Source organism: Haliotis rufescens, unplaced genomic scaffold, assembly GCF_023055435.1.
Source record: "Haliotis rufescens isolate VD_foot unplaced genomic scaffold, xgHalRufe1.0.p SCAF_45, whole genome shotgun sequence".
NCBI classification, from domain to species: Eukaryota; Metazoa; Mollusca; class Gastropoda; order Lepetellida; family Haliotidae; genus Haliotis; species Haliotis rufescens.
In genome coordinates, this window is record NW_025964168.1 from 2,312,776 (window position 1) to 2,339,945 (window position 27,170).

General features: G+C 38.8%; 3 protein-coding genes and 1 long non-coding RNA gene across 6 annotated transcripts; 2 read left to right on the top strand and 2 right to left on the bottom strand.

Moving 5' to 3' along the window:
- Nucleotides 1-2,552: 2,552 nt before the first annotated feature.
- LOC124145886 (thioredoxin-like protein 4B) lies at nt 2,553-10,047 on the bottom strand. 2 transcript variants are annotated; one of them, XM_046515842.2, is made up of 3 exons: nt 9,958-10,047; nt 6,531-6,682; nt 2,553-4,796 (listed from the first exon to the last, which is right to left on the bottom strand). In XM_046515842.2, the coding sequence occupies exons 2-3, from the start codon at nt 6,650-6,652 to the stop codon at nt 4,631-4,633; spliced, it is 288 nt and encodes a 95-aa protein (XP_046371798.2). In that variant the 5' UTR covers nt 6,653-6,682; nt 9,958-10,047; the 3' UTR covers nt 2,553-4,630. The 2 variants fall into 2 exon arrangements, with proteins under 2 accessions (XP_046371798.2, XP_046371797.2); XM_046515841.2 differs by lacking the exon at nt 9,958-10,047 and adding an exon at nt 7,556-7,767.
- LOC124145885 (mitochondrial ribonuclease P protein 1 homolog) lies at nt 7,946-12,164 on the top strand. 2 transcript variants are annotated; one of them, XM_046515839.2, is made up of 4 exons: nt 7,946-8,047; nt 8,958-9,331; nt 9,874-10,568; nt 11,771-12,164. In XM_046515839.2, the coding sequence occupies exons 2-4, from the start codon at nt 9,014-9,016 to the stop codon at nt 11,895-11,897; spliced, it is 1,140 nt and encodes a 379-aa protein (XP_046371795.2). In that variant the 5' UTR covers nt 7,946-8,047; nt 8,958-9,013; the 3' UTR covers nt 11,898-12,164. The 2 variants fall into 2 exon arrangements, with proteins under 2 accessions (XP_046371795.2, XP_046371796.2); XM_046515840.2 differs by having other exon boundaries at nt 7,950-8,047; nt 8,964-9,331.
- Nucleotides 12,165-14,225: 2,061 nt separating this feature from the next.
- Nucleotides 14,226-15,392, bottom strand: LOC124145884. Its single transcript, XR_006862614.2, has 2 exons — nt 15,258-15,392; nt 14,226-14,939 (listed from the first exon to the last, which is right to left on the bottom strand). It is a non-coding gene; the product is annotated as an uncharacterized LOC124145884 (long non-coding RNA).
- On the top strand, nt 15,375-26,142 carry LOC124145883 (EF-hand calcium-binding domain-containing protein 12-like). The gene is made up of 7 exons (XM_046515838.2): nt 15,375-15,484; nt 17,170-18,017; nt 18,925-19,120; nt 20,249-20,562; nt 21,940-22,165; nt 24,207-24,516; nt 25,619-26,142. The coding sequence occupies exons 2-7, from the start codon at nt 17,280-17,282 to the stop codon at nt 25,866-25,868; spliced, it is 2,034 nt and encodes a 677-aa protein (XP_046371794.2). The 5' UTR covers nt 15,375-15,484; nt 17,170-17,279; the 3' UTR covers nt 25,869-26,142.
- Nucleotides 26,143-27,170: the final 1,028 nt, after the last annotated feature.

Genomic DNA, 27,170 nt, shown 5'->3' on the forward strand with positions numbered 1-27,170 from the left:
TATTTAATGTTGGTCAGCACACTGAATGTGTAGAAAAAGAGGATTATACAATCTCGGTTTGCCTTTGAAGTTTGCACAATAGTCAGTGCAAAGACCCTGAAACCTCGTTATCTCGAACTCCGTCGATTCGATATGTCGTTTAAGACGCTATAACCTTATAACCTAGTAGTTCCGTGTGAAGCCTGTCAACAAAATGTTCTCATATTGGCCATGACCCTGACATTTTGAATATCCAAGTACGGTTCTGCATTTGCTTTCCAGGGGTCTCCTGGAAGCCTGATTTCATCTGTTAAAATATCTGTAGATACTGTGTAGCAATACACAAGCATATAGGCTAAGGCATATATCAGTGCCAGCAGAATACAAATGCGCAACTTGGCTACAAAGTTAAACGTAACCCATTTTACAGGTACTGGATTTAAGCGGAAAATAAATATATATTTAAATAATTTAAATACACCTGGAATGAAATATCCAGCAGCAAAATTGGAGTGAAAACTGCATAATACCACGTGTACCTACGGGTACGTTATTAAGACTACATTTGGATTATGAAAAGGGGTTTAACGCATTTAAGATTATTTCACTCATAGCAACGTGTATGCACGTGTGTCTGTGTGACTGCTTGTATATATGTTTATTCATAATACTGAGAGGCCATAGACCTATAGTACATGTTATATAGTAATGGGTGTAAAAACATTTATAAGGTAAGACATTTGGAGACTCTTAGCTTCATAGCATGCAATATGTACATTGACAGCTTTTCCGTTATTACTACATTCTGACTTGACATTGATGTAACAAATTTCTGTTGACTTGGATAACGGATATACTATTTATCAATGGACTGTTTTCTGAGTTCAGTATATACAACGGACAAATTAGTAAGAAATGGTATTCATTTTCTACAGTGTTTAAATTACAAAACTGGCAAATTCTGTGTTCTGTCAGTTTTGTGACTGCTTGTACTAGTCCGGACAAGTATAATACCGGTTTTATAGTGCTGGCCCACTGAGATACCATGCCGCAGTTTAACAGGGATACCCAACTCAGACACAGACACAGCATACAGACGGAGCATTGAAAATAACAAGGTAAGCGTTGGAATGTGTATCTAAACAATTATTATTTGATCATGATGTGTATATATATGTATGATATGTCCACCACTTACCCAAATGTAACGTTAAGGTTACTCTGAAAGTATACAATATTGATAGAAACAAGCAACTGCATTTAAATTGAAAAGGAGTTCCAGTAAGATTTGAGTTTCCTGACCCATATCTACTAGACCACGGAAGCGGTTTGACTCATTTCGGGATTTTTGCAGTTAATAAGCTCTTACATACTTTAAGACCCGCTGATATTCTGTAATATGTCTGGAAAGAAGCCATAGATTATTATAAACATTGGTATGAATGACTTACGAGAATACAGCCGAGAGCGCTCGCCTTTCATAGGTATCAATTAATCATCACTTCGGGCATCACTTCGGGCTTTCCTCCCACATTAAGCTGACACGCCGTGATATAACTGGAATACTGTTAAAAGCGGCGTTAAACCCAACTCACTCACTCAAAGAAGGATAAACTGATTGCAATATAAGTCATTTGCCAGAAAGCCATTAGCAAGATGTGTTCGAAATCTGAATTTTTCAAAATCTCTGACGAGAAGGTAATATTCTCATCAACTGCCTGAACAACATTACCTAATCATATCCTAGTGACATGGTGTATTCTGTGATATGTGTGGAAAGAACCCATAGATTATTATAAACATTTGTATGAATGACTTACGAGAATACAGCCGAGAGCGCTCGCCTTTCATAGGTATCAATTAATTATGTTTAATGTATTCCATCAAATCGCACTAAATACAGGTGGTATGCACCTGGCTATATCAACCAATCACCTATTAGACCAAGACACCCGAGTATTTATATTCAAATAAACTCATTGCCATGTTAATATGTCCTGATAAAGACTTGTTGTTTAACTCCGCACTCAACAATATTCAAGCTACATGGTAAAAAATCGAGTCTAGACAAGAAAATCGAGTGATTGGCATATATCGTTCTATTTATATCCGAAATCCATACATTTAACACCCTTTTATCATCGCAAGATCTGAAAATTATCATTAATGAAGGAAAAGAGTTGTATTATGCACATGAAATAAAAATACAGTTTCACATGTTGAGAATAAAATCCTGTCTTACACGAACCTTTTGTACACAAAGACCTGTGTCTTACAGTTATTTGAAAAAAATATGGAGCGTTTGAGCTCATGTGTACAAGATTTTCTGAGATCTGGTTTGGGTTGAAAGTGACAGTTAGCTGAGCAAAACAAGTAACATTCGAACTCGTACTGACCCCGGAGTCACACCACAGGGCAACATGATCTTGTTTGATGCAGCTTCTTGGGCAACGCGACCCGTGAAGATCCAGGGTAGAAAAGGTCATCAACCCATGCTTTCCGTAAAAGGCGACTAGGCTTGTTGCAAGAGGCGTCTAACTGGATCAATGCTGATGATATCAATCACTGGATTGTCAGGTACAGGCCGTCATATAGCTGGAATATTGCTGAGTGCGGCGTTAAACAACAAACAAACAAACAAACAAATATCTTGGGCAACGCCTGGTTGACTTCTATTTTGAAAAGCCAAGTAGTTTGAATTGTTGAGTTGGTCAGTTGGGAGTTGGTCAATAAAAAGTGTGGCCCACGGTATCAAAGGCTGCAGACAGGTCTAATGAAATCGAAGATGCCGTTTTACCACCAACAACACGCGAGATCATTAATGACTGATCAGTGACGTTCCCCTGCTAAGAAGGATAAACTGATTGCAATATAAGTCATTTGCCAGAAAGCCATTAGCAAGATGTGTTCGAAATCTAAATTTTTCAAAATCTCTGACGAGAAGGTAATATTCTCATCAACTGCCTGAACAACATTACCTAATCAAAACTAGTGACATGGTGTTTTGTATCGAGATTATATTTCTTTCAGCTACAGCTAGAACATTTTGCAACACAGCAATTTTTGTGTCCGTCAATCTCTTTTTTTATATCCAACCACATGTAATATTAAATGGTCGGTCTCTTGAGTATAGATCTGGGCGTTGTTAGTATTACCCTCTGGCCCTGCCCGACTTTGGCAATCCCAAGTTCCGCAATGCTACTACCTTCCTGCTATGGTTGTCGTAAGTCTGTGTGTAAGTATGCATGGGAGTTACGATCGTCTTAGCGTTAAAATCGCTTTGTGGAACGTGGCCTGGCCATTGGGAGGTAGATATTGGTTAAGGGGCAACTATGGCAATGGACAGGTTCTACGTTTTCTAGCTTTTCTGCCAAAGATTTGTTGTATGTTCTCATATAAACAACACCCTCAAGACCACGGAGGCGTTTTGCCTTATTTCGGGAGTTTAGCAGTCATCTGCATGAGCCAACATACTTAAAATACCGCGCATATTCTTATATATGTCTGGAATGAACACATAGATTATTATAAACATTTTGGTATATTTTTTCTTACGAGAATACAACCAAAGGTAATCGCATATTATAGGTAAGAATGAATCACGTGTGAACTCATAAGTGAACTCTGACATTGTGAGAGGCCCGCTTGATATAGTCAGACAGTTCTTGTTAACTTTTAAGAAATTTCTATCTGTCAGATACCATTGCGTTATTGTGGATTTAGTTCAACAATGCTAGAAACAGTATTTCAGTTACACCAGGATGTGTCAGCTAAAGAAATTTAAAAAGGAGGAAATCCCAAAGTTATGCATATCTAAGACCTTTTACCACTTAGGTGAAATCCACAAACGCGTGTATGGTGCTGACAAACCAACCCCGTGGGGAGTCCTGGTTAGAACTGGCCCCAGCAACACATGATATTCGTCAGAGCGGCAGCTTAATGGGTCGGTTAGTGACAGGTGTCCTCGTACCCCAACTGCGTGGATCGTTGCTCGCAATATGTTGATGGGGGCCTATTCTAATCACTGGATTGTCTGGTTCTGACTCGATTATTTACAGACCGCCGCCATATGGCTGGAATATTGCTGAGTGCGGCGTTAAACAACAAACAAATATGTAATCAGCAGTACTTCCGCTCTATCACAGTGCCCTGTAAAGTATTGAGTCTTGATCAGAGAATGATAGCTAGAACAATGTACCACAGTCAGGTCACACATTGTAACCACAAAGTCCTACTTTTGGTCAGCTCTTATGGCACAAAAAAGGCCCTTTGGAACAATTCTTCTATGGACTCCCCAACAGGTCACAATACAGTGTTCGTCCGTTTCATTGTTTCAGTTTCAGTTTCATGTTGTTTAACGCCGCACTCAGCAATATTCCAGCCATATGACGGCGGTCTATAAATGATCGAGTCTGGACCAGACAATCCAGTGATTGACATGATGAACATCGATCCGCGCAATTGGGCCGTTTCATTGTACTTTACATTAGAAACCGACACATGGACATCATGCCAGAAGAAGGTGTCATATTCAGGTCACTTCTTGCATGTCGAGGTTACCAGGGTTACAGCTGCTACCTGACCTCGCATTCTGCTTGGAATGTATCCCCATGCAGTCAGATCTAGCCTTGCCATCTCCTGTATCCACACATCATATGTCCTTGTAGATGAGATCATATTTTGGGATATCACTGGGATCAAGTGGACTCCTCACCATCACCTTGCCTTTCATAGCCCCTCGGAACAATGTCTCTACAACATCTATGAAATGCTGCTTCTTCTTAAAAGTGCCAATGAACTTGGTGTTGTCAGGACTCCTGGTTAAATAAAAAATAAATTAATAAGATGTTAAAGGATCTAAGAAAATAAAAATATCTGGTCAAAACTTATATTGCAGATGTCAATGATTACATTGTAGCTCATCAGATTTGGTTTTGTTCAACAACAGTAACTGGAAAAGTTGTTTAAGGCACTGATTAGGGCTTGGCCAGTCCAAATTTACTACCCGGATACCCACCCCCCTATTACCCGACCCTACCCGGGTACCCGCTGGAGGTCTCAAGAGATAGTTAAAACATGTCCAATTGGGAATAGTTTGACCGTACTCCTGTCAAAATAAATTTAGATACACGTATAAACCTATCTTGTCATGCATACACTGAAGTTGACTGATGTTTTATCATAAAGCAAACATATAAAGTCAGAAGGAATGTGTGCAAAGTCAGAAAGAAATCTGAACATTTATCACTTATGTTGTAACCATAGAGTTCTAGATAATTTTTGCCATTAAACAATATAATCATGTGACTAACCACGGGTCCGGGTAGTCCTGTGGGTACCTGGGTCCTACTCAGTACCCACCCGACCTGGGTACCCGAGTTTCCCGTCCCATCCCTAGCACTGATGTTTGTAAATGCAGCAATTGTCACTTTACATGGAGAGAGCACATACCATCATACATCATTCCCCTAGTCATACATTGACAGACAGACTGACAGTTAAGTTTATTCGTAGTTCAGGCCTGAAAAACCCTATGGTACAAATATAGTTACAAATGTCGTCTAGTGGGAGTTACAAAGAGTTTACAATTCTTCATTTATTCTAAATACACATTTGAGATATTTGGCAAGTTAAATAAATGAATTTGAACTAGAGATAGATCTAATGCTGTAGTACATGTTGTCCTTTCTAGCGTATCACAGTCTTTCACTCTGTTTAAATATATAGAGAATCTCAACCAAGTGTCTTTTGATATCAAATATATCTGCACAAGTTGATAAAAGTTTTAAAGCTCTTCCAAAGCAAAGCTAAACAACCATTCACCCATATCATGGGTATACAGTTATCTGTTGCAAAGAAACATGACGTAATCACAAAGAAAGAAAAGAAAAGTAACATAAGTTAGAAGGACAGAGATTTTAAGCATGCCTATTCTCTTCACTTTCTCAACACCCTCTTCAGGCCACCATAAAAAATACATCATTACATAATGTTACATTTGACATTGTCTGACAGGCATTTCTGATCCCTCAAGATCTGGGGTAGAATAGGTCTTCAGCAATCCATGATGCCGTACAAGGCGGCTATGTTTGTTGTAAGAGGCGACTAACGGGATCAGGTGGTCATGCTCGCTGTCTTGGTTGATGCATGTCATTGCATCCCAATTGCGTGGATCTATGCTCATGATGTCAATCACTGGATTGTCTGGTCCAGATTTGATTATTTACAGTCCGCCTTCATATAGCTGAAATATTGTTGAGTGCGGCGTTTAACAACAAACAAACAAATGATAAGCATTTCTTAGAAGTTGACAGATTGCAAAGCAGAGGTGGATAACAACTTCTTTTTTATACTTATAGATTGGTATAGATCCTCATACGGTTGTAAAGCAAGTTTGTAGTTTTGCTTGACAATGGCATAAAGATCTATACTGAAATGTCGCTATTACAGTATAATAAATATATTGTTACCAATAAACCTTTGTCTGCTTTTACATTTGACATGTTTGAGATTATCAATAGCTTCCACTCAAAACTTTTGGTAAGTCTTACCCCCAATCAACTTTCATGTGTTGAGCATTGAAGAAAAAGACTGTTGCAGGGATGAGAGTGATGTCGAAGTAGGTTTGATACACCGGCACTGCATCCACATCAACCAGGTAAATAGCAGCCATGTTCTTCAGTTCAGGGGCTGCCTTGGCCAGCTGTTTGTAATTGGCACACATTAGACAAGTCAGAGATAAGGTTAGGAGAGGTGAGGTGGAATGGGGTTTAACTTACATTCAAGATTATTGCACTTATATAGCGACGTGCATGCACATGTATGTGTATGTGGTTGTACTAGTCTGGACTAATGCTGGTTTTATAGTGCTACCCAACTGAGATACCATGCCCACAGTTTAACATGAATACCCCACTCAGACACGGTGTACTGACTCTGAGCTGACTAGTCCTTGATTTAGCCTCTGAGTGTCGAGGCAGGCAGGGTAATAACAAGTATCATCTTTAGATGTCTTTTGGAATGATGCGGCCAGGGATCAAACCCCCAATCTTTTGCTCTCCAGGCAGATTCTCAACCACTAGACCATGGAGGTGGTCTGTGAGAGTTAAAATCCATCATCGACGGTATTCCAGCCATATCGTCAGAGATAATATGACATTAAAATATGTATATGTATATAAATGAATGAGTTTGGTACATTAGTAATGAAGGTTGGTTGGTTTGTTGTTTAACGCCGCACTCAGCAATATTCCAGCTATATGACGGCGGTCTGTAAATAATCGAGTCTGGACCAGAATATTAAGCATTTAATATACATGAGTTTATACTGGGTTTCGTTGTGTTTTTATGTTAAAACTACCTTTTATTAAAACAATTTGCCCTGAATTAGTAAATCTATATCGTGAAATTACTGTGGTGATTTTTTTCTCTCTTGATACGATGAACCCTGCGTTGTAGTGCCTTGCTGCGCTATTGTAGCAATATTACCACAAGTGATGAACATTGCTTAGTTCTCAGGTCAGAGTTTGACTGACACTGACGGACTTTAAATGCTTTCAGATGGAACACTGCTTACGATATCATCCATCTGAAGACAGCCATGATCATCATCTCTCCCAAACCGCAAAACCAATACTAGATCCTCTATGTCTTTTATGGTATTATCGACCTGTTTCTTTGTACTCAGTTTAGGGAGCAGAAAACTCATCCTGACAACACCGTGAGACCCCAAGTCGCGAAACTGGGCTCCAGTCTTGCTAAAGAGTAAACGCGCTATGTTTGACAGTGGGAACCAGTTAAATACGGCCTTGACCTTAGCTCCGGCCTCATACAGCATAAACATTTTTTTCTTCCATCAGGGAACGTATTTATTAGTAACTTTGAAACCCCAAATTAAATACGGCCTTAAATACTTCTTTTAAGAAATAATCATTTATTTTTTAAATGACATGGTCGATAAAATTTAGTTTGTACCAACTTTGCACGTTGTAAGCAGCACCCCCGCATGGCATGAGCGAAAACTGTGGCATCAAGATAAGTCCGAATGACAAGGGCAAGGGAAGATTTGGTAATTTTGTTGTTAGCGTAGAAATGTACACGTCGTTGTAACTATTTAACGTAACTATATGTTGCGTTAACGTTTGAAAAACAGGTAATAGTGTGAATAGAGCTGTCAGTAATGATCTCTATGAGACATATTCTCAAATTAGATATCAGATATTCTCAAATTAAATTCGGCCCTCGATTATAGGACGTCTAATGTATTCTAAATCGGATACCAGTCCTAACGACCATAACAGCCCACTTGTCTGATGTAAAACGGGCCAGTGCAATATCATATTGAAAACAAATTTTATTTTATTATCTTTAGCCATATACGTATACAGTTAAACTTTGTAAGAATAGTATGAAAATTAGTCAATAGGGTAGTTGCCAAATAGCCTTTATCTTTCTAACACTTGCAGGATTGTCTGAACCCCTAAATGGCTAAAATGAGCTAACCAGGTCAATTTTTCCAAATTCAATGGAATGTCTAAAGATCTGTGAGCAGTCTGTGACCCAAAATTATCTTAATTAGACATCTCATATATGAGAAAATCAGCTTGAGTCATGTCATTGTTCAAATATTAAGAAGATACTTCTTGAAACGTCCAAAAGAGCATTTTTTTACATATTTTTGTTTTAAGTCCAAAACGAGCAAGTGTTCAAATTTACAAAGTCCTGTTCTTCTTACGGTCATATATGATAAGGTTAATAAGAATTTCTAAAGCTGTACTGATGTGTTAAATTATGTTATCCTGTGGGTCAAAAAGGGCCCTATCATACCTTAGTTTTCCTTTGCTATGACTACCAATCTGTCCAAGCATATAGTTTCCCTTTCTACACAAGAAAGTTGCCATCGATGTGTTAAGATGTATATCCTCATAACCAACATGAAACTTCTGAATTAATCATCAAATTCCATTATCTCTTTTCAGTAACAGGAAGCTGACAACGTACAGGTCTACACCTATAAACTGATTTAGTCTGCAAAATGCTGAGGCAGTTGTTACGGACACAGTGTCCTGTAAAAAGACTAATTTTGACATGTATTGAAAGACCTCTGCAGAATGCTGGTCTTCTTTCAAGGCAGATGTGGACAATGGTTTGTCCGAGCACAAAGCAGACACTGATGTTGCCAAAGCCTGCTTGGTGTCAATCAACAAGGCTGCAACATGATGATATACTCATGACAAAGGAAGAGAAAGCTGCTGCTGCTGAGAAAATTCTTGCCAATCTTGACCCAGATAGACAAAAGCAGCTTGATATCATAAAGCTAGAATATGATGTACTCCAGCAGTCTCGTGTGGATGTATGTCATCAAATCCTTTTTACATGTTTTATAACCATTTTCCTCTGATAGCTGAAAAGATTCATTACAATTTACTGAGAACACAGTTTAATTGTATCCATAGCAAGCATAGCTTACTGGATATTTATGATCAAATTTATTAGAACAAATCATTTTATTTTAGAAATCAGAGGTGATTAGAATTATTCTCCCAGCATGGGTAATCTCTAGTTTTCTGGATTTCAAAGATAAGCCAAGACAAGTTCCCTTACAGTTCAACATATCATTAAGTTAATCATCTAGGCACTATCATCTTGATCACAGGGAACATGAAATAAGATGGTGTTTTTCAAAACATGAATATGTTGCCATGTGTCACATTTGTGAATGTTATGCAAAACTTGTTAGTTTTGCAGCTTTAACATATAAGGGTAAAAGATCTAATGTTTATTAGATCATTTTTCTTCTTGATGAACATACAAGTTTGCATTTGGAGAAATAAAAATAATATTGTTTTTGAGATATTCTTTTCTTTCGTATATATTTTCTTGATGTTGTTGCAGGTACCAGAGAATATCCTAGCATCAGATTGGCTAGAGTTACTAAATCTACCATCACAAAGCTCCAGAAGGCGTCTCTATCGTTACCTTGTGAAAACCGAAAGAAAAAAGAAATCTGCAGTGATGAAGAAGGCCAAGAGGGCTCTTTTGAAAGCTGAACAGATGTCGAAACCTGAAGGAGAGAAGGAAAAAAAATCAAACATTATTTTCCCTATGTATAACAACCCTGCAAAACTGTATCGGAACAATAATGTGGCTCATTCAATGATGTTTGGACCTGATGTTATTGTAGATCTTGACTTTGATGACCACATGCGAGATATGGATTCTTCACATCTAGCAAACCAACTTTTCATGGGTCACAGGTTCAATTGTGAGGACCCAGAACCTTTTCATATGATTTTTACCAATGCCTCCTCATCAAATAGAACCATTCAGTATATGTCCAAAAGGTGTGGTTTTTCACTTGACAAAATGATGTTTACTGTGACTGAGAAGGATTATCTAGATCTGTATCCAAAGGAAAAGCTGGTGTACCTGACTCCACATACAGACAAAGTCTTGACCGAGTTTAGCTATGACGACATCTACATTATAGGAGGTCTCATTGACAAAGCCATTTCAAAACCTTTGACTTTTGCCAAAGCAAAAGAACAAAGGATTAGGACAGCCAAATTTCCCCTGGACAACTACCTCATGTAAGTGGTCTTCTTTCTTTTGTTGGTGAAGTTTATAGAATCTGTCGGGATTCTTGGTGAAAATAGGTCTTTAGCAACCTTTTCTTGTTGTACATTGTTGTACAAGGCGACTATATTGATAGGGTGGTCAGATTTAGTGACATGGTTGATTGCATGTCATCGTACTTTCGGGGTGTGACTTTGATAATCATACCGAGATTGTCTCGTCCATACTTGAAAAGTGACAGGCTGCTATCATAAAACAGAAATATTGCAGAATGTGGTTTTAGACCATGTAGACAAGATAGAAAAATGATAAAGCCCCGGGAATTCCAGGTTCTCCACTGGCTCATACATTTTACAGGAGCTGAGCGATTAGGATTGTGCGGTTTCAGTGTACGATAAGGCTGATTGTGATTGCTCAGGCAATTTACTACTGGTTTGTCTGATCCACATTTGTCTGTTTTATATGTTGCCATTATCAGATAATAAAGCGGGAGTATTACCGACAGTGGCATAAAAGAATGTTCAATCACTCACATATCAGGAGGTGAGGTGAACTGGGGTTTATTGTTTAGTGCACTTATGTAGTATATGTGTGTGTGTGTGTATGGCTGCTTGTACCAGTCCGGACTGAGGCCGATTTATAGTGCTAGCCAACTGAGATACCAATTACCATGCCACAGTTTAACATGAGTACCCCACTCAGACACAGTATACTGACTCCAAGCAGACTACGGGGGTAGTCCTTGTTTTAGCCCCTTAGTGCGGAGCATCAGACGGGGTAGCAACAAGTACCATCTATTAACGTCTTGGTATGACATGGCAAGGGATCAAACCCAGACGCTCTACCACTAGACCACAGGGGTGGTCCACACATCAAGACGTTTAAGAATGCTCATTTGTCAGTCTTTGATGCCGAGCACCAGGCAGGGTAATGAACATCAACTTTGAGTATCGAGCCGCTACGGTTCGTAAATCAATAATATTGGGAGAAAATACATAACTTAACATGCTTAAAGTAGCCCTTCTTTTCAACCTTTTGGGATCATAATATTAATTACATAAATGTAGAACTTTATTGATTATGTTGAAAATGCCTAAAAGAAACAGTCAGGTGAGCCAGAGGACCTTATGATTTTCTCACGCTTGACTTTCAATCTCCTTTAAAAAGGTCCACAATGTCCAGACCAAGTCTAATTGCTTCATTATTCTGATTTCAGTTGGGAGAAAGGAGGAAAAAGACTGACAATAGATCAAGTGATCAAGATTCTTGTGTCACTCAAACACAGCAACTGTTGGAAAACTGCACTGGAACATGTACCATCACGAAAAATTGTCAGATTCTGAGAGCTGCCGAGAAACCTAGGACACTGTATAGGTTAAACTGTTAGGCTTGGATACATGTCATTGAATGCACACTGACCTTGAGAGACCTCAGAAATGTGCTAGTCTTTGTAAAGGGACGATAACAAGGAGTTCAGTGTTGAGAGGAATTAGAGTGAGTGAGTATTCCATTTATATCGCTGCGTGTCAGCTTAATGTCGGAGGAAAGCCTGAAGTGATGCAGGTCTCAGACGTTTACCACTTCGGTGAAACCGACGAGCACGGGTATGGTGCTGACAAACCTAGACACATAATCGGGATGAACCGGGATTCGAACCCACAATCATAGGTTTCTGGCGTGCCCAAGTGACGCAACCCTGCACAGCAAATCGCGGCGCCTTAGACGACTGGGCCACCTGTGCCCCCAGAGGAATTAGAGATGACCTTCGGATGGTCATTAAAAAAACAGCTTAATGGAACAAGAACACAGGGCACTTATACAATGTTTACTCAGATATATTGCCTTAGTGTTTTGTGGGATACGTTCAATCAAGATGTAGTTTGCTATTTATCATGTTTGTAGTAATGCTGTTTTGCCAAGAATTCCATTGTGGCATATTCCGCCATATTTAGACCACATGTAACATTAGGTCTTTCAGCCTTTTAAAATATCCAAAAACTATCTTGAAGAGCAAAATACTCTTGCATGTCTCAGCAGGAGTGCTGCTGAATACCAAAAAGTGTGTATGTATGTATGTGTTCATACCTGCTGGAAAAACTGTTAGGAAACTGCCGCTGATTGATTAAAAATGTAGTAGATATTCATGTGAAGGTTCAACGTATGCTGATTAGAGAAACTTATAAAGGCCAGGTAGATAATATGTCTTCAGCAACCCATGCTTGCCGCTAGAGATGACTATGCTTGTCGTAAGAGGCTACTAAAGGGATCGAGGGTCAGGCTCGCTGACTTGGTTGATGCATGTCATCATATCCAAATTGATTAGATTGATGCTCATGATGTCAATCACTGGATTGTCTGGTCCAGACTCGTTTATTTACAGACCACCATCACATACCTGGAATATTGCGGAGTGCAGCATTATACAACAAAAACAGGGGACCCTGTGTTTTTTTCAGCACTAGTATTAATTTCCTTTCAAATACTGCTTATTTGGAGAAAGTGCTGGTTGATTAACTGAACGCAAATGACTTCATTATTCCCTGGTATGAATCCTGCACCCCTTTATCTGTGCCAAGATATGTTTCTACAGAGCTATTTGCATTCATCCCAATATTATCTGACAACGAGTTTAAGTCCTTGGCTGTTTCTCTGATTAGATAATTACAAAGAGTTCCTCAAACACTAATTTGTGAAAAAATAAGAGTGTGTATTAGTCAAAGAGTAATAAACAATGAGAACATATCCTTTCTGTTATTACATAGTCTGCATCTATGAAATAAATTAATGGTTGACGGACTACAGCCATAGAGTCCCCGGATACAGTCAAAGGTAAATTTGATATCGCCACACAAATCTCATGATGGTACAACACATGGTATTGCTCTTTACAATGACATCTCGGCTTGTTTTCAAATATCAGTGCAGTGAATTAGCATGTGATGGGTACAGCATCAAAGTGCCTTATGTATCTTGTTCAGCTTATCTTTATTTATGTGTTCAACATGTTTCTACATGTAGGATACAACCAGGTCAAAACATATAGAATCTGTTGCAGATTGCATAAGCACAATCGTCAACATGGTTTATGGAAATTTCCTTTAGGTGAATATGAACCATATCTGTGTCCCAAGATCATGTCATAACCATGTGTTTGTACATTGACAAAGAAAATCAGCTTTGGTTGAAAAGCTTGTTTATATTCAATGCTTCCTGAAAACCTTTAAATATCAGCTTGCAACACATTTTAGCCTTTTGTATTCTGTCAGTGTTATAAGCATAGGTTCAACAGTATTATTTACAAGTATGATTGGAGATGAAAGCATGAATTAGTTACATGTTTCAGTGGTCAGAATATATTTATGCACAGCCTTAAACAGAAATCTATTGACACTGTCATCTGAGTTTTGGTTGCCATATAGAATAACATTTGAGGTCAAATATTATGCGGAGTCTGAACCACAATTACAGATATGATGTTCTTAAAGATTTTCCTTGAATCAGTCAGGTTACAATTACTGCATGCATACCAAAGTCTTGAATGTAAAATATTTGCTTCCCATTTCCCGTCAGGTAAAAACAATGCACAGTGTTTTCTTTGTAACATACATTCTGTTCAAATACTTTGAATGAACTTGTCCTCTAACTTCATAAAAGAAAACAAGGGACATGAATTTATACATAATGGTTTAATTCAAAACAATAAACTGAGAAACAAACATTTCGATTGTCAATGGTAGACATCCTCAAATATCCAATGTATTATATTTCTATTGTATTATTTACGATAAATTCACTGGACCAATTTCCTCTGATCTCCTTTGAGAGGAGTCCAGTGTGAGTCCAGGGTAATTATCATATTAGAATGGAGATATCAAAATCATAATACACTGGTTAATGTACAAGTAAGTCTTTATATGAATACAACGTGTGATAATCATGCACCTTCAATGAACCAAAAACAAAAACTTTAAACTCTGAACAATGCATCACAACATATGACTTTAGAAATAATTGGCTTTTAATGGCAAATAAATAATGATCATGGAGTGTGTTTTTTTTATCATATCAGTGTGGTTACTGTTTAGCTAAGTGATTATCCTTTGATGACACATGCAACAGTGCACATGTATCTGATTTCTGAAGATACATGACATAGCCAACATGTGCCATGCTGTCATTATGTGTGTAACTGTTACATCAGTATACTGCATGTCAGGTTATTTTCAGTTTTTTAATGTATTAGGAGCATCAGTTGTCATGTGATGGCACAGAGGTCCTGAAGCAAACGTACAGCGTTCATTGTTGTCATTTCTTTTCTCTGGGACACTGACATCTCTGATCAGGAGGGACACCTTCCAAGGCTTTCTCAATGTGATTCCCACAGCCTGTTGATTAGAAAAATATAGTGCTACTTTTAAAAGGCTTTAATTGGCTCCGATTACCAAATATAATTACTGTTTTCTTTAATACTTTCATTATATAAAAGTGTGTTTTAACTAATGCTAGAAAGAAAACTGCAAACATCGAAGACAAACTGATTTAGAGACAGCCTAGATCAGATCGGTCTATATGAACGATACATCTTGCCAACGCGGCCATCCTAACCTACACCTCTATTCTTTCAACGCGTAGAAATTTGTCACGTGGCTTTGCAGTCCTTGAAAGGGGGAGAGAAAAAATCAGAATCTGAAAATTGTCCTTACCGGCCCAGGTAGGTTTTCCGCATTTCTCACAATCCTTTCTAAAACACATGTTTATCTAAATATTGGTAACGTCTTTTGAGAGGAAGTAGATGGCGCTGATTTCTTTCAAACTCCTCACATTATACTTCAGTACGACCGAGAGCCTAAAGTGTGTCAACTGTCGCTGTATGGAGTTCAATTACTTGTTTACGATGGCAACAAGATGGCGCTGACTTTTTAGTCTAACAGTAAGAATATTTTGGAAATATTTTCGCCCTTCTCTATTTATTTCTTTGACCACAGACCTCACATTCCGTTGATTTACTGTGATAAATAACGGGATAAAACAGCTGTTTACATGGGTTAATATTTTAGCGTTGCTGTGTCGCCCACCAATTAAATCCTTCGGCTTCCCTGGCTTGGTAGGCCAAGTAGGCCAAGATACATGACACATTTGTTCTAAAATTATAAAATATGATAAATCGCAAAGAACAATGAAGAAAGAAGTGACGTCTATATATCAACATTACGTACAACCTCTTTATGGATGTTGATAAAATGTACAACCTTTAAGAATATATACCAATATTTTAATAATGATGATTCCCTGAATAGAATCAGTAATAGAAAGTAATATGTTTAGTCCACTAGTCCTTAAAATGCCAACATATTACGAAACCCCTAAAAATTATAAATTTCTACTAATCCTTATGATACCCTAACTATTGGGCAGATTGGCAAGGATTACAGGCGTGCAGGCTAAAACGCAATCTCATTAAAATCAGATCTTAGTTCTCACTACCGGTAAACAAAGATCTGAATACATCCCATTACGGGTCACGTCAGACCGACCTTGGGCAAACTTTGACCGACCAATTATGACTGACAAGAAGTCAACATTAGCCAATCAGAAGGCAGCTTTCTTGTGCTTTACGGCACTAATTTCAAATTGGCAACTACGCTTCGAAACATATTTTGACAAGTTCTCGATTACAAATTTGAAACCTGAACAAAAGAACATTTGGGAATGGCTAATATATGGTCAAGATTGTATGGATTCAGTTGTTAAGTCTGTAACTATCATTCGGAATACCCCGTGTTAAAGTTTTCGCGGCTGCATGATCACATTCCGACTGTCACTTTCATGATCTGGTAAGCGACGGTCTGATTGGTCGGATGAAAGGTCGTTCTGACGTGACCCCTAATGGGATGTCCTCAGATCTTTGTTTAGTGGTAGCGAGAACTAAGATCTGATTTTAATGAGATTGGCTAAAACGGCACCTCAGCAAAATGTCACCAATTTCTCAGGCGAAAACAGCACCTCTATTTTTAAAAATGATAAGAATGATTTTTGTAGTAGTATATATGCATTATTTACATACTTTATTATGTTATGACAATGATATCTCATATAAGAAATAAACAACTCGTGGTTGTTGTTTATCGTACAATAAAACGCTGCAGGGGATTCTATGCGCCCCTCATGGTTTACTCTCCCTGCAGTGTATTATTGTACGATAAACAAGGACCATGAGTAATTTATTCCTTAAATAAGTTAAAAAAAATGGTAAAACATCCTAAAATGTACTGTTTGTGCATTTGTGGATGATCATTTGAAAAGATATATATATATATATATACAAAATACAAGATACAAAAATCTAGCATTAATGTCAGTGAAATATCATAAGGTGGCATGGATGGCCCAGTCATGATTAAGTTTTGGCCAACATGACACTTGACACTACTAGAATATTGTTGACTGCAGCAACACACACTCTGTCACTCATCCTACTGGTCCCAAGCACGCATAGCCACTGTTCCAAACGAGAATCCTAGCAATGCATCTATTGATGGCCAGTGCTTCAATATAAATATTGAAATAATTCATTTTCAAAGTATGATATGACCTTTTCAGATCTTTTCCTTTCAGATGAAGCTGTGTGCCCGTTAATGAAGACCACAGATGGATGCAACATAACAAACTAAGGTCTACCCATCTGAACTATTTCTTCTCATTAAAAGATTAAAATAACCACAAACATGCCACCCTTCCAGCGTGGTGCTCCAGATCTTCTGGATGCTGATGTCAGCTTTTCTCTGGAGCGTCTGTTTGACCATCATAATATGGATCACATCCCTGAGGGTAAAAGGCTTGATGGATTCCAACAGAGAGATCTTGGTCATATTAAAGGCTACAAAGCTGCAGTGAGAATATTTGGAGGCCCGCTCAGCAGGAAACGTATTATTGTCGCTCCACCTATGGAGACACCAATGAAACACAGACTTGGCGTATATCACAACAGGAAATCTCCACCTCCGTCAATAACCTTGAACTCTGGCTTAGAGCCACAGACTCCCCCTGAAAAAAAGCCATCAGTGGAGGAAGTGGAAGCGAAGAAGGAAAGGGAGAAATGTGAAGAGTATCAGCAATGGATAAGTGATCGTAAAAAACTTCGACAAGATTTAAACAGCATTGGTCTGAATGATAAATGGCTTCAAGGAAAATCAAAGAAAACAGTGTTGGAGACACGTGTTATGAATAGGATGAAAGAAGAGAGGAATGTTAAGCCAGAGGAGCCAGTAATTAAGGAACCCCGTCCTACAGTGACTCAGGCTCCTCCTGTCCCAGTGATGAAGATCCCTTCCCCTCATGGACTGCAGGTCTTGGATGAGCATCTCAATAAAAAGAGACTCAGGCTCTTGGATCTTTTCCGGCTGGTTGACAAGGACAAAAATTGGTCTGTGTCTAAGGATGAATTTGCCAAATGCATAGAAGAGGTAAGAGGGCTTTGTTCAAATGTATTTTATTTGTCATAAATGATGCTGTGCTTGCCTGTTTAGGTTAAGAATTTCATCATGACATGATAACAACCTTAACAGGAATTGTTGTATTGACCTTCTCATCCAATAGATAAGCTCAGTGACTTGATTGACAGTGTGGGACTTTGCTCATGATATCACCCACTTGTTTGTCTGCTCCACAGAGATATAGCTGAATGATGCTAATTGTGGCAACAATCAAAATATTTAACATCTTTCGTCCCTAATTGAATTGGACGAATATTAATTCTACACTCAGAGAGTAGGAGTTTTAAACTTTTATTGACAAGTCTTGAAATATTTGCTATCAAAAGACAAGAGGGTGAGATTCTATTTTTCATCCAACATCATTGTTCCAACTGTTTCAGTTTGTAGACAGTAAGAAGCAGTGTTGTAAAAGTACGAGCTAACCAGCTTCAGTGTCAGAGAGATTAGAGATTTCCTGTGATTGTGATGTCATGGTAACCAATGGCGTTAAAAGAACATATTTGTTAAACTTTCTGGCGCTCTGCATTAAGGGGCTAAAACAAGGACTTGTCGGCTCAGAATCAATATACTGTGTCTGAGTGGGGTATTCATGTGGAACTGCAACATGGTATCTTGGTGAGCTAGCACTTTATAATCGGCATCAGTCCAGCCAAGCATACACACGCACACATACACACACAGATGGCATCACTATGGTCTGCAAAGCATTGTGATGCAATTTCATTGCAGCAATATCTCCTTGGAGAAATAGCTTCTTCTCACCCAAGTAAGATCTTCTGTGGATGCCAGGTTTGGATGATAAAGCTTTTATTTGCTATGTTTATGTGCTACATTTCTGCTGATATCAAGCCAACTTTCTCTACCATTGTGTCTTCAGGCTGAGCTTGACATCACGGAGAAAGAGTTGGAAGACCTGGTTATCTCCCTTGACTCTGATCTGACTGATGAAGTAGACTATCGTGAGCTGGCCAGGGGGATGCTGGTATGGAAGAGAGAGAGGCGAGAGAAGAAGAGAGAGCTGTTATCTCAGAACTCAGGAAGCTCTTCAAACAGAAGTCGCTCAGGATCTCCAGGTTCCTAATACTGTCTAATACTGTTATTACACTGACTAATGTGAAAACAGTTACCTTCTAAAAAACATGTATCAGTGATGTATTAAGTCTGATAAATTGTCAGTTTGAGAATGAATCTGAACAGAATTTGTACCAGACGCAGTGCCTTCAGCATGTTCAGTTGGTTCCATAAATGCAGTATCCAGTATTTCACTGAATTCTCACACATTAGCTGTGTTATTTTGTGTTAAGAAATAGCATGAGTCTAAAATGTTCAAAGTATAAACAGATTTTTAACCCCTGATATTGTCAACAATAATCTCTAATTGCATATTATCTGTCGAAGCATTTGATAACATTCACTCACTCTTTGTACATAAAATGATTTGTAAATATCTCAAGGGTTCCTGCAGTCCTTTCACAAATAAGAATAAATGCAAATAGCCTTGAAGACATGAAACTTTTTATGGACAATTTCTTGATTGTTTGTAATGATGTTTCATGGCTACTTCTCGCCCTTTCATCAAAGGAATGAAGTGGAAAGAAGAAGCCCTGAAACTAATATCATCATACCTCCATGTCAGAATGATGAGATCTGATTGATCCACGTGATCTTGGTAAAATACTGTGTAACCCGCCTTGGAGGGTAATAAATTTTTCAGCAGGGGAATGAATCTCCTATACCCCACCACGAGCAATACAGGCTGCACGTGGATTTCTCAGAGGCAGAATAGATCCCTTATACCTTATACCCTTATACCCCCTTCCACGCTTTTTCCGTATCAATGGAAGTCACGTCGACTCATGGGACACAGCACAAGTTAACCTCAGCTCATTCGAACAGCTGTTTTCTATCAGTTTTGAATTTGTGTTAATTATTATGTCAAATTTAAACATGTCGGTAAGATAAATTCGATGTAGCAGGATCACGAGGGGTACATGGGGTTTTATGTGTCCCTTCTAAGGTTTAAGACCACTCACCTCCGGCTCATGGTATAAAACCTAACGTGATACGTATAAAGCCCCATGTACCCCTCGTGATCCTGCTACAACTTATAAAGATGTTGTTATCCTTAAAATGTTTCATGTGTTCATGTCATTCCAACTTTTAAGTGCCAAAGAAAAGTAGGTTTACAATATTTTCTGCAGCAACATCAAGAGGTGGAAGATCACCGAGTTCATCATCCAAGAATTCACATCGTAATCAAGGTGATGAAACTATTGCTAAGCATCCAGTAGACAGAGCTTTCGACAGAACTGTGACAGCCGAAGGCCGACCAACCTCAAACAAAAGTAGCAACAGCAGTGAGCGATCAAGGGGCGGTAACTCTACTCCCCAGTACCTCGAGCCCCCTTCTGGTGACACAAGACTGGAACAGATGATCTTATCATCAGATGAGGCTATGGTTGACCTTCGGAAACATGATCACGTGGTACTTGCAAGGGCCCTTTCAAAAAGACAGGTGGGTTTTTTCAAATGTACCTTTCATTCTAAAATTTAATAAAATTTAATTAAAGTAAGGGACCACAATTTTGCAGGGGATATGAAAAAAGAACATCAACGTTTATAATCAATTCATGAGTGAATAAAAGTTTAAAACTTTGAAGCTTGCTCAGGTGATACTTTCTATATATTACCCATAAGGGTAGAATCTTGTGTAGTAACATTCCGATATTAACACCTGTGCATGTCACAGTGCTTCGAAGTTGTGTACATACAATATGACATCATCCTTTGTTCATGACATCACAGATTGATTACATTATCTCAGTAGGCTGCCTACAGTGAAGTTTTGAGGGGTTGACATTTCTTCAGTTTCTTCAACTGTCAATGAATAATATACAGAATAACCTTCTCAAAACTAAGAATGACAGATTATTTGTCCATATGTACAGATATGTCATAACTCCTGCTTGTTGGTTATTCTCCATCTTCCCAAAGCAAGGGTATTAGCTGACTATAAAATTAAAAGTCCAGTTTCCACCCTTGCCGACCTAGGCTGGAATTTCCACCCTTGATCGTAGCGCCACCAGTGGCTATACCAAGTTATGTCTCTTCTATGTTCCTCCTATTGACCAATCAGATTCCATCTCTCATATCACTTGCATTTGCTTCAAACAAAATGGCGGTGCCCAGTCAAGACGATCTGCTCAATAGTCAAGATCTGTTTTGTAATAAAACGGGTCTTAACCAGGGAAGTGCATCAAATCATGTGAGCACCTTGATTAAAAACATGAATGAATTTGAAGAATATCTCTCTCCGCCCAGTTGGCGGTACACATGCTTTGCAAATCCTACATTCGACCGAAATCTGCACGTTGAAACCATGTTGAACCGGATGTCTAGTTCGTTAAGCGATTTTGATTGGACTATGCATAGACTAGTTAGTCCAGCCAAAATGTAACTCCACAATTGCAGCCTAGTTCAAGGGTGGAAACTGAACTTCCTCTAAACATGGTAATACTCGGAATATTAATACGTTTTAAGTAATATTCACCAAAGGAATTACATACATTTGGAGGTTGAAGAAAATGATAACTTGGTAACTTCATAAATGACATGGTATGTGTTCCAGTATTATAAACTGAAGTACTATGAAATTTGTTGCCTTTTTAATCATACATCACACCACAGATTTACATGATAATGCAAATATTGCTCACTTTAAATTTATCTTGTTCAAGATCTCTAATGGTTGGTCATTATGCACTGCAGGATGAATCACACCAACAATTTTAGTGGGATGGAATAATAAGATGTTTTGACACATTTTGGTGAGAAGATATGTGGAGCTTACCCCAACTGGTGCTTCCCTGAATAGTTGTCTCCCTTGTTTCAGTCTTCTGCAAGCAAGAGAGATTCGTCCATGTCACCAAGCCCCCCTGCCTCTGTCATCAAGATCGGCAATAAGGCAATAGACAACCACTCGCTCGTCTCCACCATGGGAGGGGAGATCGGTGAGATGGTGAATCGCTTCCGTCAGCTGCGACTCAAGGAGTACTATGATGTTGTTCGTATGTGTGAGGAGAAGGGTGTTCCCCTGACACGCCATGTGTTAGACAGAGGTAGGGGAAAAATACATGTGTCAATTGGGTAATTCAAGTAGGGGCCCCAGTGCTTTTCCCCCATAAGATTGAAAAAATAACAATCTCATTAAAATCAGATCTTAGTTCTAGCTACCGTTAAACAAAGATCTGAGGACATCTCATTAGGGGTCACGTCAGAACGACCTTTCATCCGACCAATCAGACCGTCACTTACCAGAGTGACAGTCGGAATGTGATTTCTGATCATGCAGCCTCGAAAACTTTAAAACGGGCTATTCCAAACGATAGTTACTGGCTTAACGACTGAATCTATACAATCTAGACCATATATTAGCCATCCGAGAATGTTCTTTTGTTCAGGTTTCAAATTTTTAAGTGAGAATTTGTCAAAATATGTTTTGAAGCGTAGTCTCCAAATTGAAATTAATGCCGTAAAGCACGAGAAAACTGCCTTCTGATTGGCTAATGTCGACTTCTTGTCAGTAATTCCATTGGTCGGTCAGAGTTAGCAAAAGGTCGGTCTGACGTGACCCGTAATGGGATGTCCTCAGATCTTTGTTTAGCTGTGCAGCGAGAACTAAGATATGATTTTAATGAGATTGAAAAAACAACAACACATTTTCAAAGAATATTTGAAATTTTCAAATAAAGGGCCCATGTCAGAAAATGCCAAGAGTGAACCCTGAGCCCCGGTCATAGTTAATGTTAAATCATGGGAACCTGAGATGGGCTGCTTTACTGATTCATGACTTCTATGGTTGCATACCTGATGTTTGAGGCTGCCTCCATGATCTTATAGAAGGGACATTCTGCCTGGAGAGTGGAAGGTCGGGGGTTCGATCCCCAGCCACTTCATACCAATAGGCGTAAAAAAATTATGCTTATGGTTACCCTGTTTTGAACTTAGCATTAAAGGGGAAGTGTACACGCAAAAATCACTTTCTTTCTTTTTCTAAACAAAACGCAATTTTAGAATTAGTTAGTATCTGTGTTTGAAAATATACACTCATTTTTTTCACAGTGAAAGTAGGAAGCTCACAATAGTGTGAAAATGATATGCCGTTATGAGGCCTTCGTTTTTCGAGCTAAACAGGCCTGAGTTATCCCCCTTAGATTATGACGTAATTGGTGCCAATTCAACTGGGTCCCTGTCTATTCTGAACGCAAAAGATATCAAGTACAAGTTTTCGGTAAAACAACATGGCCTACGACACACTCCGGCGCAGTGGTGACTCAGCATAACACTATGCTGGCTGGCATCTGAGACGCTAGAATCACACACCTGTACCTACACCACGTGAAGCGGCTCTAACAAAGCATGATGACATCATAATGTTTATCAATTGGCACCAATGACGTCATATTGCAAGGGGCATAAGCCATGGTGTTTTTGTTATGGAAATAGAACACTTGGTAAATGTGAAAAATATAAATCGTTTTAATGCAAAACATATGTTAATTAATTGTGATATTTTTATATTTTTGTCTATGACACTTTTAGGTTAACACTTTTATTGTGGAAAAAGTACAAGGAAATTAGGTTCATTTCTGTGTGCACTTGCCCTTTAAGGGGATAAAACAAGGACTTGTCTGCTCAGAGTCAGTATACTGTGTCTGAGTTGGGGTATCCATGTCAAACTGCTAGCATTATAAAACCGGCATTAGTCCAGACTGGTATAAGCTGACACACACGTGCATGCTTGTCGCTATATAAGTGCAATAATCTTGAACACAATGTTTTAACCCCAATTCACCTCCTTACTTGACGGTTGAGTATTTTTTCAAGCAGTTGATGGGACACTTTCAGGCCTGGGTCCAATTTCAAAAGGCAGATTTAGTCCTATTGATGTTATAAATCTATGTTAAAGTATACACATTACGAAAGTGCTACCATCACTTTGTGGAACTGGTCTCAAGTGCTTGCCAATCTATATCAGCCAAACCACTAGAACAATTTAAGAGTTTCATACACAGGAAAATATGTATTGCCCTTCTTACATCAGATGAATCTGAGAAATATTAGAATTCAGAAGTTAATCTCAAGCTTCTTTCCCCCCAGTTCTGTTGTATCCACCTGACCTTCCCCCTGGGAGCATCAAGAGACGGGTGTCCCAGCCTGGACAGAAACTGCTCTCCACCCGCTTTGCTATCTCCCCCAAACCTCAACGCCAACCACTGGAGGTCAGACACAAAGACAAGATGAAACGATCCAAGAGCGGGCAACTCATGATCGACAGCCGTCATAGATACCCAAGAGGATCTAATGTGACCCAGTCTGTTTCCAAGGAGACTCTGTCAACTGGACGAGCTTTGATCAGTCGTAAGATTGATTGCTGGATGTCTTTTGAGGAATATGAGGAGCTCACTAGGTATGTTGGAAAATCATGATGACATCAGTGTTGAGGTTTCAAAAAGATATTCAGAAACTATTTCAATCTGCTTGGTCATTGTTCTTTGTATTATGTTATATAAGTATATATGTTCATTTTAGCCTCCTCTTGTCCAGTAATGGAGAAGGCTATTTAGAATAAGATCTCAAGATTTGAAGTCAGTTCATTTGTATCACCAATATGAAAATGATAAAGATTCATGTCATCAAAGCTATACAGAATCTCACCAAAGTGTCTTTCATATTATCAAATATATGAACACAAGTCAACTAAAGTAGCAATACTCTGAGGCTTATCGTGGGTTCTACACACTAGTAGCTGATCATGCTGATGCAAAGACATAACTCAAGGAAATTATGTTATTGTAAATGAAAGTTTTGTCCATAATTATGTTGCAAACATCTTTGTAAAATGTCCATATTAGTAATAATTCTTTATGTGTATTTTGTTCAGTGTTTGAAAAAGGCGTCTTGCTAAGCAAATTGCACAGCGACGTGCATGTTATTTCATGTGAACGTTATGCCATCAGTGCTTTATTAACATTGTCTTCCATTCTGAAGTACAATAAGTTTGTGTGCATAATTGTTTGGTTTGTTTCATGTATACTACTCAAAGAAGTTAAGGAGCACTCGATTCTTTCATATTGCCAGTTAATCTGTCCTGCCTTGACAGATTCACTATAGTAATATGAAAGAATCGGAGTCTTTTATTCCATTAACTTCCTTTGAGTAGTACATGACATCATCATGAACTCGGGGACAATGCCTGTTTTTGATGTCATACTTAAAATGGATCTCACAATAAGCATGACAAGAATTTTGATATTAAATAATCACACAAGGAAAAAAGCACCCTCCAAGCTCAGAACAATAGTGAGTTTGATCCTGTTCAACTGATTTCTTGTTCTTTTTGTACTATACATCAGGAAAGTTTGTGCAAGCAGGAAAGTACAGCGAAAACTGTGAGTGACATGGACGGGAGCAAAAAAACAACAGTTTGTATTATCCGTCAGTTCGTTATAAGCGTGTTTGTTATAAACATAGTTAACTGAATATTATATGTGCTCCATCTCTGTTTCAAGTCATTTGGCAGTGCAGTACAAGCAGCTCCATGGCAACGTGGACCACAATGCCTTCTGGCCTGGTCACCTCCTCAACAAGCTGCGTCTGTGTATGCCGACCTCCAACGATGGTTCCCAGGCTGTGTTCTACAACACAAAACAACCGAAGCGTTCCAACCCAGGATATCACAATGACCTCCAGACTTGGCCGGTTGGGCAAGAAGGTCATGTGATGTACGCCCCCTATGAGCGCCACTACAGGAACCCCTGAAAGGGTTCTGGATATTTGTTGTGTGTTGTACAGTGTGTAGAAATCTCCAGATTATGAGGCTGTGATATTTTTGCCAAAGATGAAGAAATTTTTGATTTTCTAAAGAAGTTGAATGTATTGTACATGATGAACCAACCATGATACAGACATTATATTGTGTTTTTTCGATAATTCATATTTCATATATATGTACCAGGTATTTTACATCTAAACTCAAATATAAAAGATGATTGTTTTCTACCCAAAACAAGAGAAATAAAGCAATTTTATTCTAGGTTTATTCTCTGTTATTCTCGAGTCCTGCGAGTCGAATCACATCAATAAATGCCTGGGTGCCGTTGTACAAAACAATCTAGTGCTACGCTGTCATATGTCTATGTTAAGATATGGAAGTTACGATCACCTGAGCGCAAAGATCGCTTTGTACAAAGCACCCTGTACTGTAAAATTATTAGCAAACATAATCATGATGATATACAAATGTTTAACATCCATGATCTTGCATCTTTACGATAAGATAAGAATGAGTGCGAGTGAGTTGGGTTTAACGCTGCTTTTAACATTATTCCAGTTATATCACGGCGTGTCAGCTTAATGTGGGAGGAAAGCCCGAAGTGATGCAGGTCTCATACGTAAACCACTTCGATGAAACCCACGAGCACGGGTATGGTGCTGACGAACCTAGAAACATAATCGGGGCAAACCGGGATTCGAACCCACAATCATAGGTTTCTCGCATGCCCCAGGGACGCAACTCTGCACAGCGAATCACGGCGCTTTAGACGACTGGGCCACCCGTGCCCCCAGATAAGAATGAAACGACCAGCTTTGTTACGTGAGACACAGTGACTGAAAGCTGATAGATAACTCGCTCAAACTGTGCACATTGCACATGTATAGCATGCCATCCACAGTGACACACCCTGGTAACCTGCATGTGTCATAAAACGCCACAACCACATGGTTCATTGATCGGGTATAACGAAGGCAAATGCCTCCAAAGTGTATATGACAGAAAAAATAAAACTGCTAGAATAGGCATGATTGAATTTGCCACACACATTTGTAATCTGAAAGTGTGATGTCGCGACTGATGGAACAATATGGGCAAACAGGTGGGTTATGATAAGGATGGGTAGAGAAAGACCTTAGGGTTAGTTGTGAGGTTGGGTATGGGTGAGCTATCTCTTTTAACATATTAATCCAATGTAATCTGAAAGTGTGATATCGCGACTGTTGGAACAATATGGGCAAATAGGTGGGTTATGATAAGGATGGGTAGAGAAAGACCTGAGGGCTAGT